The 16,990-nt window shown below is 38.8% G+C and overlaps 1 protein-coding gene across 6 annotated transcripts in view; it reads right to left on the bottom strand.

Annotated features, from left to right (window-relative positions):
- Window positions 1-2,422: 2,422 nt before the first annotated feature.
- The window catches only part of stx1a (syntaxin 1A (brain)), a 46,334-nt gene continuing 31,766 nt past the window's right edge, over window positions 2,423-16,990 (bottom strand). Inside the window, exons 4-11 of one of the 6 annotated variants that reach the window (XR_004610771.1) lie at window positions 15,106-15,180; window positions 13,165-13,238; window positions 12,696-12,804; window positions 6,343-6,416; window positions 6,121-6,255; window positions 4,970-5,452; window positions 4,479-4,589; window positions 2,423-3,015 (exon numbers count right to left, since the gene is read on the bottom strand). Coding sequence is in view for 2 of the 6 variants with exons in the window: in XM_034549189.1 (XP_034405080.1) it covers window positions 4,281-4,589; window positions 6,121-6,255; window positions 6,343-6,416; window positions 12,696-12,804; window positions 13,165-13,238; window positions 15,106-15,180 (776 nt within the window). In the remaining 4 variants the exon portion in view is untranslated. Of the gene's footprint in view, window positions 4,590-4,969; window positions 6,256-6,342; window positions 6,417-12,695; window positions 12,805-13,164; window positions 13,239-15,105; window positions 15,181-16,990 lie in introns of all 6 variants that reach the window. The other 5 variants (XR_004610769.1, XR_004610770.1, XM_034549190.1 and 2 more) reach the window with 5 other exon arrangements.

Here is a 16,990-nt window from a genome sequence, read left to right as displayed (position 1 = left end):
AGGTATTCAGCATCTGCTGAAATTTGCGAACAAAAGCACACTTTCTAATAATTGAACACTTATTATGATATAATTACTAAATGCATGAGTGCAACAAGACTACAAAGCACAGTAATACATTATCCCCACTTTGCTTATTAGTGCAAAGATAAAATCTGAACTGATATATTGAACCGAAAGCTCAGCTGAGGGCTGTGGAAAGTACAATTGTACAAGTAGTATCCAGTTTTATGGGATAATAAAATGTAATGTTTAATCCCAGAGGTTATGAGACTAGAAGAGGAAGTAAATGTTCCGAGTACGTTGACAGTGAGTGAGGAAAGGGGAACTTCAGAGTCCAGGCAAGAGTAATGAAAAAAAAAAGTGCTAAAAGGGCAAAGACTGATAAACACTGACTGAGTTCATGAGCTGCATAAAAACATGGGATAAGGGACATTAGAAATGGTGAGAAATAAATCTGTTTCTGTCATACAAAGTGTACTCATGCAGCTCTAATTTTAATTTATTTTATTATTTAAATTCTTAAATGTAATATGCCCTGCTATTTTTTATTTTATTGTATTGTATATTTGTAAACATGTTTGCTGCTGCTTCACATAATTTCCCCTGGGGATGAATAAAGTAAAATCTAATCTAATGTGGGATGTCCACACAGATATATGAACAAAATGCATTTGCCTTAAATTTAGAGAATAGATTTCCAACCAAAGGTGAAATCAGAAAGCAGAAATCCCACCCATCAAAGCAAAGAAATTTATGTCATTGATCTCTTTCTGAGGGAGAGAATCCGCCTTCAAAATAAAAGAACTCCAACACAACATAATGTCCAGGTTCAATGCCGCCACTGAACCCTGGAGATAAACAAAGTAAATAGACTGGAGGGAAAAGACTGCCTTGTTTCCTCTTTGTGTTTGAGGTTCTGTTTCCTTGTTTCACACTCACGATAAACAATGTTGAATCTCTACAGCGGCGGTGACGTGTGCAAGTTATCATGACTCATAGTCAGAACGGCCACAGGTATAAGAACAAACAGGTTAAATTTCTCTTTAATGGACATCCTGTCTCTGAATGCACTTGTGCAAAACAACGCAAAAAACAATGTGCTTTTTCAGACAAATTTTACTAAGAAAACTAAACAAAAACAAACTAATTAAACAGCAAAACCATGTCATCACAACACAACACAAAGGCAACAAGTTGAGTAGGCAACATGGTAACATGGTTGCAGTCTGTGCACGTCTGAAATGTGAGTCTTTTACAGGCTACGTTGAGGTCATGCTGATGCTTTCACTGACTCATGATGTTTACTCATGATTATAAACAGTGAAGTAGTAGTGGACAGAAGGATATGTTCTGTTTATAAAAAGACAAAAACAACAAGGATTTGTCACTTACAGACCAGAATTAGCAATCCAAACCAGACTAGACTCTATTTTAACAGCTTATTTGAACATACATAGTGTTAGAGAGCTTTATATTTGTTTACACTTTATACAAAACAAAGACACAAGTGGCTAATAACATGCACTCATGTTCTCATCCAACGGCACGTTGAAATATGAAGCACAAATAAACACACGCATATCCTATTTCACATTCACACGCTCACACTCGACATGGAGCAACGGTTAGAAATGCTGCACAACTGGTAAGGCCAGATGAAGTCAAGTACACTAGATGACATTTGAAATGTTTGGCAGTGAGATGAATATGAGCAAAATATCAAACTTTTCTTCTTTCCCAATTGCAATTAAAAGCAAAACACCAATTTACAGTGAACTAAACCATGCAGGGCCTTTGAAGGGAGGTAGAGGACATTAGAGAGAGAACGTAAGAGAAAAGATAAAGTAAATAATGGGTAAATAGATAACTTGGCTTTTAAAAACCACTGCAGATTAGTGGCCTGTCACTTTACCTGTACAACACAAAATAGACATTACACTTGAATATGTGTCCTTTTTGGAAGCTGGAATGTTTCAGTATAGTTTTACAATTTCATATAGTAACTTTTTTTCATTCAGGAATTCACTTTTGGAAACATCATATTGTTGACAACACTCAACACTCAGATAAGCAGTTCGCAGCACCACACATTTACAGAATAGCAACTCATGCGGAAACACATCTGGCCATCTACACCGCGCGGAAACTGTGTCGTACAGTATGTAATGCACAAATGTAATGGATTGCATTCATGAAAACAGAAAATGGGAATCGGTCGTGTTTTTTGTGTGTGTGTGTGTGTGTGTGTGTGTGTGTGTGGCTGTGTGACATGTATTGTGACTGCAGTTGAGGTTTAGGCCAACGTTCCCCCAACTATGGAAGCAATGACAATTCCCAGTACAACACAGCATATAATAATCATAATTTTCTTCTGTTAAGTGTTAACAATAACATATAAACAGTCATCCATGGCAGCAAATTGGGAGCAGAGAAAAACCTGTTAGTGTACAAGTCATGTAACACGCATGTAACAATATTTATAATAATCTGAACAAATTGCAGTTTCCAAGAAAAGCAGAAAATGACATTGCAGCTTGAATAAAGACTAAATGTGAATCATATTTAATATATACTCAAAGGTTTTTTATTTAAATCATCAATTAACATAACCACATAACTGCAGCTTTGTGTTTGCACAAAAACATGCAAAGCCATTCACCAGACTGCAAAACATGCATGTGACGAAGGTACAGTATGCGAATCATGACCCAAAGACAAAGCACAAAAGAAAGTTAGCTCTTTAAAAAGTTCAACTGTTTAGTTTAGAAAAAAAGTATCTATTAAAACATTTACGTCAAAGACATATTGCACTGTGACTACTGCCTTCAGGACAGTAATGTCAGCCTGCTTCCTTTTAGAGCAGTTACACACAGAGCCCCACTATACAGTACATTTGACACATGACACACTCCTCTGTGGGGAGTTCTGAGGGTCCTAACTGAGTCCAACTGCGAGGGAAATAATGAGGACCGTGAGACATGCTGCAATACAACCTCCTATCAGCATCACCTTCTGGATGGAGTAAATGGGAGGAGAAAGAAGGCGGACTAAGTGTCAGATAATGATTCAGTGGATGTAATGAGAGACCGAATGAGAAACAGAGACAGAAGAAAAGGAAAAAGGGAAAGAAATGTGGTGCTTTAATTATACCTGAGGAAACAATCATGTCGATGACCTTTGTAGTAGATTGGGGTCATGTGATGAATGAAATTCTTCAATCTTTGAGTGCTATTATAAAGATTTACCAAAAGGTGGCAGAGTTGTTCCATTGTGGCACAAATTGTTAAATAAAGGAATGAAGGTAAAGCAGTGAATAACCCTCTTTATGAACTGAGGACCGGTTGTTCCCAGTTGATTTTGTCTGCTGTGGCTCAACAGCCCAGTCAGATGAGCTCAAGTACCCCGTCATCGACACCACTGATGTAGCAAATGTGTCGATAAAAAGGGGAATTAAAAACAGGTTATAGTTTTTAAAACAGTTAAAGATTTGGGGGGATACACTTCTTGGCTTTAAGCTGAGAGTTAAGAGACGATCAACATCACACTCAGATACGGTCATTAAGAAGCTGGAGCCAGCAGCAGGTTGGCTTAGCTTAGCATAAAGACTGGAGAAACAGCTAGCCTGGTTTTATCAAAAGATAACAATCCACTTCCCAGTCCCCCTTAAGCTCACTAATATACATTGTTTGCAACAAAAAAAAAGAGTAAAAACAACATTTTGTGTTTTTATGTGGATTTATGGATGTATTGAAAGAGCTGGAATTTATATTTGTACCACTACAACTCGGCATGTCCCACATTTGAATAATTTATCCCCATTAGTTGTAGCGATCTATTTTAGCTTCTCTGCCTGCTGACAATACTTACCATATTTCCTAAACTCTCAGCAGCAGGTGATGTTCATGTTGTTCATGCTTCCTTTAGATTGACACCCCTGTAGTCGTGGTCTACCCCTTAAGGTACACATACCCCTGATGTTAAACCACTGCTGTAGAATATCTCAAATACAGTAAAGACACACATGCTCCACATGGACACACACACACTGACGGCCATTACACATTACAATATATACATGCAATGCTTATTTGCAATGCTGAAGTTATCTTTCAAGTTTTCATAGCATGAGTGTGCCCATCCATTATTTGACTGTGTATGCGACTCACCCTCCGGGCTTTACTCTGGTATTTAACCGCCTTCTTAGTGTCTGATACCGCCCTCTCCACATAGTCTACTGAGTGCTCCACATTGTACTCTATGCGGTCTATCATTTCCCCCTAGGAGAGGTTAGTTACAGAGGAGGTGTGGGAGACATGAAGAGGAAATAGGAATGGATACAGATGGAGAGGAGGTGAGGGAAAGGAGAGAAATGATGGGAGAGAATGAGAAGGAGAGAGAAGAGGAAGGGCAGGAAGGGACAAAGGAAAGAGGAAATAATTAGTCAGTTGGTAGAATGTGTGCATCTCACATCTCACCCGCTTGCCGGTCTTTTTGAACTTTTTGCATTTGGGAATGCTCTCCTTTGCCTGCTCCACATAATCACGGGCGTCCAGCACACTGCGCTCAATGTTGTTCACCAGTTCACCCTGAACAGAGAACAAGAGACTCAGTATCTTCCACCACATCAAAATGAGATTTGATAGATTTCAAGTAATAATTACATGATGTCTACTATATAATTATTATATACAAAACTCAGATAATGGGAAATAATGAGGTTTTGAAAAAGATACTAATTGCTCTTTTTCTCTTCCTCTATTTATAGACACATGTTCCATACAGACACATTCATTTATGAAAGCAGCAGAGGTCATTTACTATGGTTATATCAGCATTCATTAACAAAGATGTAAAATATTGCACACTTATTCTTGACCCAGACCCTTTTGCATTAGAGCGACAATGAAGGTATACCAGATTTAAAATATAAAGAAAAGAAAAGAAAGATGAGTCATAGGTAAATTACCTTTCTCTATGAGAAGGGGAGCGCTGCTCTCTGTTCTCTAGAGCTGAGAGTCATTGTGGTGTCACAGTGCGTGAGAAAAAGAGGGGAAAGACAATGCAAAGCTGAGAAAAGCAAAATGAACAGACTCGCGTATCATTTTAAAAGATGTGGCATTCTGTTAATAAAAGAAGGGTTAGTTAATTGAGATATTTAGATAGAGCATTCATATGGTTGACAAGAGAATGACACAGAACACACAGAAACACACAATACTAATGAATTATTAGACATTTAAGCAATTATCACCCCCACACTAAAATTATCCTGCTATTGCATTTAGAATTCAAATCAATTCCATGCAAAAACTGACTTTCATATTTGTCAATCACCATATTTTACTATGCATTTGCTCGTATTCACTTTCGCACAATTCAGACTAAATATTTCTGATGAGGGAAACATTTAATGTCCGTGGGGGTTCGTTCAGCCTACAGATCCATGCCCCTGTAAAAAATAAGGTTTATTCAATTTAAGGCTCTTACAAAACATCAATTTAATGCAGCGCTGTTTAGTTGCCAACTCAAAAGTCCCAGACGTCAGATTTTCCTTCCAGCTCATGAACGCAACATGATAATTACGTATAAAAGAATGGCAGCTAATGGCAGCAATCCCAAATACAGATTATGATTCCAACAAACTGATGCTGGAGCCAATTAATTATTATCTGTGCCCCAAATTCTGTCTAATTCTATTGAGATATTTGCAAACACAAAACCAGATGGAGGAGAAAACACATCCTTCTTCCTACTCTGTACTAAAACACTATACAACTTGTCAGTAAATTAAAAGACTGCCAGTTGCCATTTGTCTGAAGCAGAGTTATTTTCCTGACAGGGAGAAGCAGCAGCTGCTGCAGCAGGACAGCTGCTTGATGATTTGATCACTGAGCAAACGTGCTAGGGAACCTTTGCATTAGCTAGGGCACATTTTCAAATCATGAACAGGAAGAAATTCTAAATCTACAAACTGGAATCGTAACTCTTCTATGTATTGTCCATGTTGACAGGTGGATTGCCAATTTATGACTGCACATGCAAGTCTGTTTTCACATGCATTTTCCGGGGCCTAAACCACAGAGCTGTAGGTACTGAGAGAGGATCGATGTTTTTCACCTGGCTCTCCACCAGCATTGCCATGTCCATGAACATGTCGTGAAGCTCTCTGATACTATTTTCCAGCTTGATGATCTCAGTGTGCCGCGTCTCGATCTCATTCATAGCTTGCTCGGTGATGTTGTCCATAATGATCTACGATGGAAGGAGTTAAGAGAGGGGTGAAATTAGATTAAAAATGTGATCTGCGTGTTCTCATCTTGCATTTGTTCAATTGCTTACCCCCGATGTAAAGATGGCCGGGTTGTCACTCTCCAACATGCTCTCCAGCTCCTCATTTGTGGTGTTTCTGCCAGCTAAAAGGGTAAACACACAACCATAAATATCTATAACAGCGATCACATGTGCATGTGTTAAAGAGTTTTACTATTTGTGGATATTACAGTACATGTCAGCCCAGAATTCAGGAAGTGCAGGTGCAATGCTATCGGCATAAAGGGTTCTCCAAACTATAGTGGATGAAGACATCATTAGGAAATACTAATACAACTCCCTGGTTGATAATAGCACCCCCAGCATAATACCTCCATCTTCTTAATGCCTGTCTGAGGATAAAACGAGAGCTGTATGCTACTCTTCTCTACATGCAATTGTTCTCTCTATCCATCTGTCACTCCTGTTTATGCTGCATTGCAAACTCTTTATTCCTACATCTCTCTGAACCGATGTAGGTGTGAGGTAACAATCAAGTATAATAAAGGCTTTAAAATGAGTAAGAATCTAATAAAGGCTTTAAAATGAATAATAAGAGTATAATCAAGGCTTTATAATGACTAGCCTCTCCTGAGTCTCTCATTTATTATTTATTTTTTCCTCTGTTGATCTATTTGTCATGGAGGATATTGATTTGTTTTGAAACTGTTATGGAATATATTATCTTTTGCATTCTAGCATTTGCCCTACATTACCTCTGTCATCCTGTGTGTGACACAAGTGGTATAAACCTTTAATTCTGTTAAAAGAAGAATTAATGAATACTTTGCAGGTTTTGTATTTTGTTTTGAGCAGTTCGAATCTGTTTCTCTAGTTTATAAAACCTACTGTGCAGGTTTGATTTTCTTGGCTTCAAAAAGACATGACCAGTAACATAAGAAGGTAAGACATTGCATTTTGGGATGTTAAAAAGAAAACAGGTCACATGTAAATACTGAGCCAGAAATATCAGTCATGTTTGATAGTATCTGAACAGCTCGGGTCCGTCTGCACATAATTTGTAGTGGTTAAGATTAAATCTCATTCTTGCAGGTCATCTTTTGACATATCCTTTCCAATTGTCAGGATAGGCAAATAAGAGTGAACAGGCCTCAGTATGCTTTGGTGTGTAGTGTTTAGAAAGCAAAGGAAAGGGGGAGATCAGAAACTTATTCAATACCTCATTAAGTTTTCCTCAATAATCCCTGGCGCCCCCAACAATATGTATATCTCTCTATATCTCCTCTCCCTGCTTGTACCACAGCAGAACATCTTATTGCTTCTTCCTGCTGTCGTGTTTACTCCTTATCCACGAGAGACATGACCTAGTTCACCTCTTTGCTACATCTACAAATATTCTTAAATATGATTTGTGTGTCGCTTTATGGGCTTCACTTCTGCCCCACAGTCACAGCCAGACTCTGTCAGCATCATCTCCAACCTTTCCTTTGCCCCTAAAATCCTTTGTGGGGCTACGTATGCAGTACTCACAGTAAATCCCTATCTCTTCCCCATAAAGACACCCGGCGTCCCCACAAACCCTTAAAGGGTGTACAATACGAGCGGTTAACAAAGTCTTAAAGAAAAGTGATCTGCAAGTAACAGAATGTACAGGAGCATGAGTTGGATATGACAGAGAGAGAAAGCTACTATTATAAAATCTCAGCAGGGAAATAAAGTTCAACCAATCACAATTACTTAAAATAAAAGGAGATTTCAGATGTCGCAATTAAAAATATAGTTCTAAAGATGTTCGGAAAAATCAAGAAGGGACACAGCAATCGGTTATGCAGGATGCAATACACTAATGGCTTATCCAAGAAATATCAATAATCATATTTACAATATGTTTTGATGGGGAACTGAACTGAAAGTATGGTGGCTTTGAAAAGGGCTTCAGTTCATCTCCCTGTCAGAAAGGGCTGTCTGATAACAGAAAAGAACTATGAAAATGTTCCAAATAAGTCCATAGAGTCCACTTAAATGGATAAAGATTCTGTAAAGGTGGAAACAATCCCAAGTTCAATCAGGTTGAACAGTGAACGAAGAGCTCGGCGAGCAACGCACTGTGCACACAGTTTGCTTAAAAAAAGGTTTTAGAGTGCAGCGGTACTATTTGTCATATTCTGTCTGAAAAGGCCATGAGAGTCACGGAGAGCCCATCTTTGTTGTAGCTTTTCTATTGTGTAGCCAAATGTGAAGGTTAATCCATAATTGCACACTCCAACACACCAGACATTTACAACACTTTTACTCAATCTACAACCCTTGAGGAAGAGACACTATATATTTGTATTATTTTGAGAGATATGCTAATTTACAGAGCAAAGAGAAACATGGTCAACGCTAGCCAGCTAAGCTCAGCCAACTGTTGCTGACTGTAGCTTCAGATTTACCTTTGTAGTCCAAATATGGTAAATATGGTGGACGTGATGGTGACGACGTCCACCTCTGATATACTGTCAAGGATCTTTGACAATGTAAATGAATTAACCGGCACAGCTGGCTTTCTCAGAAAGCGCTCTGCTTTTTCCTCTCTGTGGCTCCAAGTGGCTTTTGGAGGCAACAACAAAACCTCTATACGTGATCTAATCAGAGTGTGAGTGAGTATGTGTGTGTATTGTATTTATACGTGATGAAGGCTTCAGTGCAGAGCGGGAAGGTTGATGGTGAGTGATGACGTTGGGAGGCAGAGACGATTATTGCCTTCATGAACAGAATACCGATGAAGCCGCTCTCTAACCTTTCCTGGTGCATGAACGTGTGTCCATGTGCGTTTCAGAATTAACGTTTTCATAAACCGAGCCTAGCGTGTCGAATCCAAACTTCATAACCATATCTAAGCAATTAATTTAATTTAGTAATGGTCAAGTGGTCCTGCTGTTTCATGACCGTGCTTGAGAGTCTACTCATGTTCAGCAATGACATTTTGCAGTTTGACAAATGAAAGGACACGAAGAGTGAGTGAGACACCACATTCACCACATCACTGTGATATATTCCCTATTCTCCAGGCCTCTCTGATTATAAATAATATCTCTATCATTAAGGCCAAAACTACAACATTAAAGAGGGTCACACTTAAAGAGTTACAGGACGGAGACAAGTGAGAATGAGTCATGGATAATTGTGAAGAAGGGAAAAAAAACAAAGGCTCTCTTGTGTGTGTCCCCCCCCCCCACACACACGCAAACACACACACACACACACACACACACACACACACACACACACACACACACACACACACACACACTCCACATCGCCTTGACAGGCTTCGAGGGAGGCTCTTATTTGTTACCATGGAGACCCAAACCCAGAGAAGTCTAATAATAAGCTAAGATGTCTTGTTTCACCCGTAGCATATTTGGGCTATTAAATCATTCATACTATGTTACTGCGAGTAACAGTATTATTTAATTTCCATTGTTATGTAACAAGGAAGAGAGTGAAAAGACGAACCACACAAATGTTCACACACACAGGAAAATGATTTTTATGCTTCTGTTCGCTGCAATTTCACATTCTTGTATAGCTCATCTGCAAATGTCCAGGGCAATATGTTTGCTAAATAGGAGGAATGTGTTAGTGTACATCTGTCTTTTACCACTGTGACCAACATCCCCTCCATTCGGCTGGGCCATTTTGCTAATAAATGTGTGATATTCACATTCAATAATAAACCAAAAGGCTACAAGTTTAAATTGTAATTGGCAATGTTGTTAAGTCCCAATGAGAAAGATAAGTGCCTTTAAAGGAATTGACTGGTAAATACTGGGACACTTATCTGCTTTTTTTGCTGAGAGTTACATAAGATTGATAAATATGAGGCTAAAGCTAGATTAAAAAAAATGCAAAAAAGAAAATATGTGTATGCTCATTATGGAAACATACATATTTTTTAAATCACTGTTTATTAATGAGCTGAGGAAGGGGTAAAAGTTATTCTAACAATTCAATAATACAGTCTATATTCTGCAGAAGTAGAATGCTTTCCTTGATAAATCAAAGGTGTGACAGAATATCAGCACCCTTAAAATCGTGCATTTTGCTGCTGGGAAAAGGTGGAAGCATGTTATTCAAACAGAAGGAACCCACAATATATAGAAAGACAGTTTGATGGGGGTTGATGCAAATAAATGAGTACTTAGGGTTACTGTGGCAATGTTGGCAAATGTTGTGCAAATAGAGGCATAAAATGCTATTGGCTGGACGATTACAAGTTTACAGTATGTCATAGTGTTGCTTTTGTGTTTCTCTTATCTCTGTATCCAGAAGCAAACTGGAAAGGAGTGAAGCCACGGAGGAAACGTCGATATTCGGTCTGACAGAACAGACTAGATATTGATTCACACGCAAACAAGTCAAAGGGGTTGTTGGCACACCAGAAACACAGCTCTCTTTTCACATAACCCTAAAGGAATTAAATTATGTCATATCAAATTAAGGACAAATGTATTCCGAAGGGAAAAGCTTTACTGGAGACTCTCAATTGTGTTTCCTACAAAACCATAAACTGCATTTCTCTTTATGTCTCATACTTAAAATTAACCCTCTCCTCTGTGCTCTCAATCCATCTTCGTACTCGCTCTGCATGTTTAACCCCTTCCTTGATGACCGGTAATATCAGCTACGGCCTCCACCAGCTGACAAATCAAATCAAAATGAGTTTAGAGGAGCTCTATGAAAAAATGTGTCACGTGTGTGTGTGTGTGTTTTTATTCCTCGAGGATGGATGTGTCTGTCCTTTGATTAACCCCAGAAAGTACTGTGTGTGGTCACTGCTGTTCATTTGACTGGACCGCATGCCGTGTATATTGGGCAGTGCTCACACACACAGACCTGCTGCATGTGTCTGACAGATGGCAAGAGGAAATTACGTCTGTGCCAAGTGTCCTGCAGCATTACTGCGCCTGCTCTCCTCTGCTATTACCACTAAGTGAGTCTTAGTGTTCTTCTCTGCATGCTTGTGTGGGCATTTGTGTGCATTGATGACTGTTAGGGGGGCAGCTGGCAAGGTGCAGCCTGCCAGGGTGCCGTGGCAGTGTCCGTCCCAGGAGCCCGGGCACGCAGCTAATACCTGTCAAACCATACAAGGCATAGAGTGCGACACCCGAGTGAGGAGATCACATCGGAGCTGAAGCAACCTGGCATGTGCATGTATATGGGTGTTGGTGATGTATCTGTTTTGGTGAAGTGTTTGTAGTGTGATAAACTGACCCTTCTCTCTAAACAAAATGATTAAATGTTTGTTTTTGCTGTAGATGATTGGTTGGATGTACATGTTTTATGTTATGCTGTCACTGACGTACATTGTTTTATAGTATAAGTTTGTGTGGGTTTTAAGCATTTGTTTTCACATATTTGCAAACAAATTTCCCCTCGGGGCCATTAAAGTTAAATAAGTCGAAGTCCATAAACAGAGCAAGTCAGCTTAGGGCCAACGCAAATTATGCATATTGCCCATGTTGAAGCCTCTTTTTTTCATCAATATTAAATGAAACAAACAGTGAATAACATAAATGCAGAAGAAACATAATGCACTAAATATATTTGTTTTATAAAACTGCCTGTCAACCCAGAAGAGTGAATGTTAATGGGTGTCATTTAATTTCTAGTTACTTTAACTGTTTGCCAAAAAGACCCATTAATGTAAATCAAGACAATGCATGGAAAGATGTTACCAGCAGGATGTTGTGCTGACAAAGTTTTCTCCTGCCAGAATTCACAAAGCAAAGGCTGCACAAATAGAAATGAGCCCGCTTCAGCCATCATGGGATTTTGTAAATATTAAATGCAGTAGTTGGCATGTCTATAATTCTAAAATGGACTTGTCTAAGAAGAGTAGACAGTAAATCGTAGATAACAGATACATAGTAGTACTGGCACATCTTTACATACGAGTACGTAGACATAGTAATGCTCTCTTATAACAATACTGTGCAGGTGTAGAGTGATTTTCACACAAAGTGATGGAGAATGGGGGCGCAGACTTTATTTTTCAGCTTTTAATAGGGGGAGGATAAAGTGCTTCAGCTGAGGATAAAATAAATGCTGGGAAACACAACTTTATTTAATCTATTTTGACAAGCACCTTAAAAAAAAAAAGCTGTTTTGGACAGAAATTACCAAAGCTGACCAAACTGCCAGCTACCCTTTTATGGAATTGATGTTGTTGGTAAAAAAAACCCAATTCTGAACAATTCACATAACAACTTGCTCATGAATCTCTAATGCAAAATAAATACAAGAAAACTGCACACAATTACTAAACACTATGGCTGGGATGAGATGCAGATGTGTTACTGCAATTCATACAGAGTAAACATGTGTGCAGTCAGTCTGGTGTGTGGTGGGAGGTTTAGTCTCCCAGGTCGACTCACTGATCTCCAGCTGTCTCTGAATGCGTCCCTTGCAGCGCTCCCGGTAGTCCGACTGGGTGGTGTTGTATTCTGACATCACCTCGACAAATTTACGAGACAGCGTGGAGTGCTAGAGACACAGCGAGGAACAGCAGCAGTAGACACAGACTTATAAAGTCATTACAATTGTAAGGAGGAGGTAAGCAGGTGCAAGCATCCACGACGTCACTGTCGGTGCAGCTGTGTCCACATTCCATACTACAAACGAACTCTGAGTATGTTTCTAGTATGCTCACACTGAAAAAATTAAAATAGAAGCCAGTAATCATACTACAATACACTGGATTTCTGAATGTGTTGATGGATAGAATTGGCCCACAACACTCTGCACAGAGGAAATAAAGGAGCTGCAGGTTTTAGTGGCAAGCAAAATGTAAGAATTACATTTCTATAAAACATTTTACCTAAGTGAAGTTTAGTTGAACTGTACCTGTGTCTTGCGTATCCTCAGGTCAGCTGACGACTTGTTCTGGCTTTCTTCTTGCTCAATGATTTGCTGGATACCTGGAAGGATACACGAAATGTAGTGAGTGTTCCCCTTGAAAATCATCAAGCAAAATATAAAGACTAGAATATTTCTGACTGCCTCTGGAAGTTTTATAGTAGTAGTTTGTAGTAGTTTTATAAGGCCATAAAATCAAAAAGGAATGTATTTACGAGAACAGAAATGTTCTCAGAAAGACTCATGGCCATCTGCCAAACGGATAGACAGACACTTGACCTGAGGGAGGTGTGAGATGAGCTACTCTGCTCAGCGTGTTGGACACACTGAGAGAAGATCGTCCATGTGACAACCACAGAGGAACTCATTGCCTCCCTTTGTCAGCTACAGCCAACAAAGTAAACACATTCCCTTATACAGTTGCAAAAAAGCAATTTCAAATTCAAGAAAATGGTCATTTGTAATAATCTCTGAAAAATCTGAGACTAAAACATAACCATTTTCCCACAAATGGATTGGAACATTTAGAATTATTGCAAACCAAATGATGTAAATGATGTTAGTCACACACACACACACACACACACACACACACACACACACACACACACACACACACACACACACACACACACAATCAAACACACAGCAGGCACACACACTCACACACACACACATATGTGCACACACCAGTGTGTGTGTGCGTGTGTGTGTGTGTGTGTGTGTGTGTGTAAAGTTGTGCTCTAAAGATACCATACAGATCTTTTATTATCGAGTGTTTTATTTAGTAGAAAATGTGTTGTGTGTGGACACAGAAGTTTGGATTACGAAGATGAGAACATCTTCAAATATACCAGAAGAAAAGGGAGAAAGAGAGACATGAAAAAGCGTCCACCAGGGGAAATTCGCTTCATGAAATTGGTGAATACAAGAAAGTATAAAATGTATGGAAAAGTATTGATGCGTTAAAAAATGTACAGGCAAAACAGAAGAGGTGGGAGAGACACATACATACATATAAACAAACAATAACTCTTATTGGGGGGTGCAGCTATCAGTAATGCCTGCACACAATATGTTTCCATAATATTAGTCAGTTTGTGTGCACAAGTGTAAATAAAACTTGTATGTGTTCTTGTAAATTAATCTTTGTTGTGAGCGACACTATTAACTCCGCCCACTGGAGTTTGTCTGTTAGCTGCCACATTCTGTAGAGGTCTCTGTCTCTTCACGTTACCCTCTCTCCTCTCCTGGCTGTCACATCACATACAAACTGCTGCACACACAGGTTATGGATATGGTTGTAATAGTACTGTGATACAAATTACAGGGCTGCAACTTATTATTATTTTCATTATCAATGAATCTGCCAAGAAAAAAGACAAGAAAGACAAGAAAAAAGAAACAAATACTCACATTCGGGAAGCTGGTCTCTCAACTTAAATTGCTCAAACGATTTATTGATTATGATAATCCTTTCTTATAGAGTCTTTGTTACTTTACGTATTGACAGAGGTGAAAAGTAACTGAGTACATTTATCAAATACTGTACTTAAGAGGTACTTCCTCCACTAAATCTATTTGATACCTTTTGTAATAACACAAAATATAATCTAGAAATAAAGTATGATGTATTTGTTACAGGTTAAAGCTGGAACCGTAAGAGCCCAAAATGACTTATTGCACAACGATCAATTATTATGTAAAATTACTAAACCGTTGCTTGTTGCAACTTCAAACGGAAAGATTTGCTTGTTTTTCTTCTATCATATTTTTGGCTGCTAATCCAATCTTGAAACTCGTGGCAATTTGATAACATTTGAAATGTTATGTTTATTATTTGAAAACAAAACTGCAAACAGGTCTCACTGACACAAAAAATAGTCATTAGTTGCAGCTAGCTGGAGAAAATAGAAGAGTTATACTCACTCTTTAATTTGGAGCGTATTTTGTTGGCCAACTTCTTGATGTCTGCCATGAGGTCCTCCAGCTCAGCCTTAGTTTCTGAGAAAAGAAAAGGACAGGAGAGAAGGGAAGGAAAGTAAAGAGGAGAAAAGAGATTAGTGGACTTAAGTAACTCACACAAACAATCCCCTTTCCCAGAGACAGAATCAATACTGACACACAAGAAATGACTCTAAGTGTCATTCCCAACAGGGACAAACAGTTCATCAGATTCAATCCACAGCAGCACATCTTATCCTTCCTTATCCTTCCTCTGTTACACAACATCCTTCCCTCAACAGTCCACTGTCTTTTCCTTCCAGACACTCAAACATACACATGTTCTGTGGAGACATGAAGCTGGAACTCATGTGGGTTGATGGACATGTGGGTGCTGACAAGTAAGATTTGTTATGTTGGTGAGCAGAGAAACAAATGAAATCATGAAGGATTGCTGCTCAATCTGGGCAATAAAAGGATGGTTGTCTTGTTACCAGCAGGAGGTGGAGTTGGCCAGATGTCAATGATGAACAATCAAATCCTCAAACTCCTCCAGCATGACCTACTGGCAGTTTAGTCTGAAGGCAAAAATGCTTATAGCTGTTTGGAACGACTGAAATGATTTATCCATTAATCGGCAACTATTTTGAAAATCGAGGAAGATTTTTCAAGCAGAAATGCAAAACATTTGCTGGTTACTTGGTCAGTTGGACGATTAAAACAATATAAAAACAGAGAACATTTGGCTGAGAGAAATCCGAACTGGCATGTTTTGCTCATTTCTGACATTTTACAGATAGAACCATGAATCAAATAATGTTTTTAAATGAATTTGTAGTTACACTTTTGGACAGTTCCTCCTTTAAGGCCTTATTATTGTATGGAGAATGAAAGCAGAGACAAACCATGCCTCCTTTTCCAGCTCCGTGCATCTGCCCATTCTCAGTGTGAAGTAGGTGTAGTTGTTGGATTGCAATTCCAATATCGACAAAATAGAGGACGGGTTTCAGACACTGTCGTTTGAAGCTTACTGACGCTTTTATTTAGCTTGAACCTGGTGCTCCATGATTTATTTAGAGTTTCTTTGCTGAGCTTGTTGAGCACAGTTTAGTCAAAGTATGTGAAAAGGCTGTTACATAATAACTTGTTTTTATACTTGTGAATGTAGATGCTGAGGCGTGTCGCAGCAGTGTTGCTTATAGTGTATTTGGGGCTTTTCTTTTATAAACTCTTGCCTCTCCCACATTCGTGCATATACATCTGCAGCTCTTCAGAAGGCAGCAGCAGCAAAGGATGGCTGGAGTGACATGTTGCTTATGACAAACTGAAGTTTCCTTTGAATCTTTTCTCCCTTCTGTCGCTCATTTCAGCTCCAGCCAAACCAAACGTTTCATAATCACATTTCACACTTCAGATTATTACACATCGGAGATGGTCACTGAAAACACATTTTATCTAAAGTTGTAGGTCAGGCTAATTAGCAATAAACCCCTTGGAATAATTAAGTCTTATCTCAATCTTCTGTTGTAATTGCATGAAATGGAACAGATTGGAAACAAATTATGATGACTTTTTCATTGTGCTTTCTTCACGACTACGTACTGTACCGCCTTCATCGTTGTTTTCATCAACTCAAAATATCGACCAACTAAATGAGTGGTGTGTCCTGTCTGATCCTACAAGCTACTTCACCTGTTGTCACTTTTGAACAAGATGGCAGTTTATCTATTTTACAAGTGACATACAGGTCTACCATGTGTGGATATAGTGAGCTATTCTATTCTGGCGTCACTTTAATATAATAATACAGTACAATTATTCATTCACTTAATTACAGAGCCCTATAACCACATCTACATTAGATATGAGA

The sequence above is a fragment of the Cyclopterus lumpus genome, chromosome 13 (genome assembly GCF_009769545.1).
Source record: "Cyclopterus lumpus isolate fCycLum1 chromosome 13, fCycLum1.pri, whole genome shotgun sequence".
Lineage (NCBI taxonomy): Eukaryota > Metazoa > Chordata > Actinopteri > Perciformes > Cyclopteridae > Cyclopterus > Cyclopterus lumpus.
The sequence above is the reverse complement of the archived record's forward strand: the minus strand, read 5'-3'. Positions and strand labels throughout refer to the sequence as shown.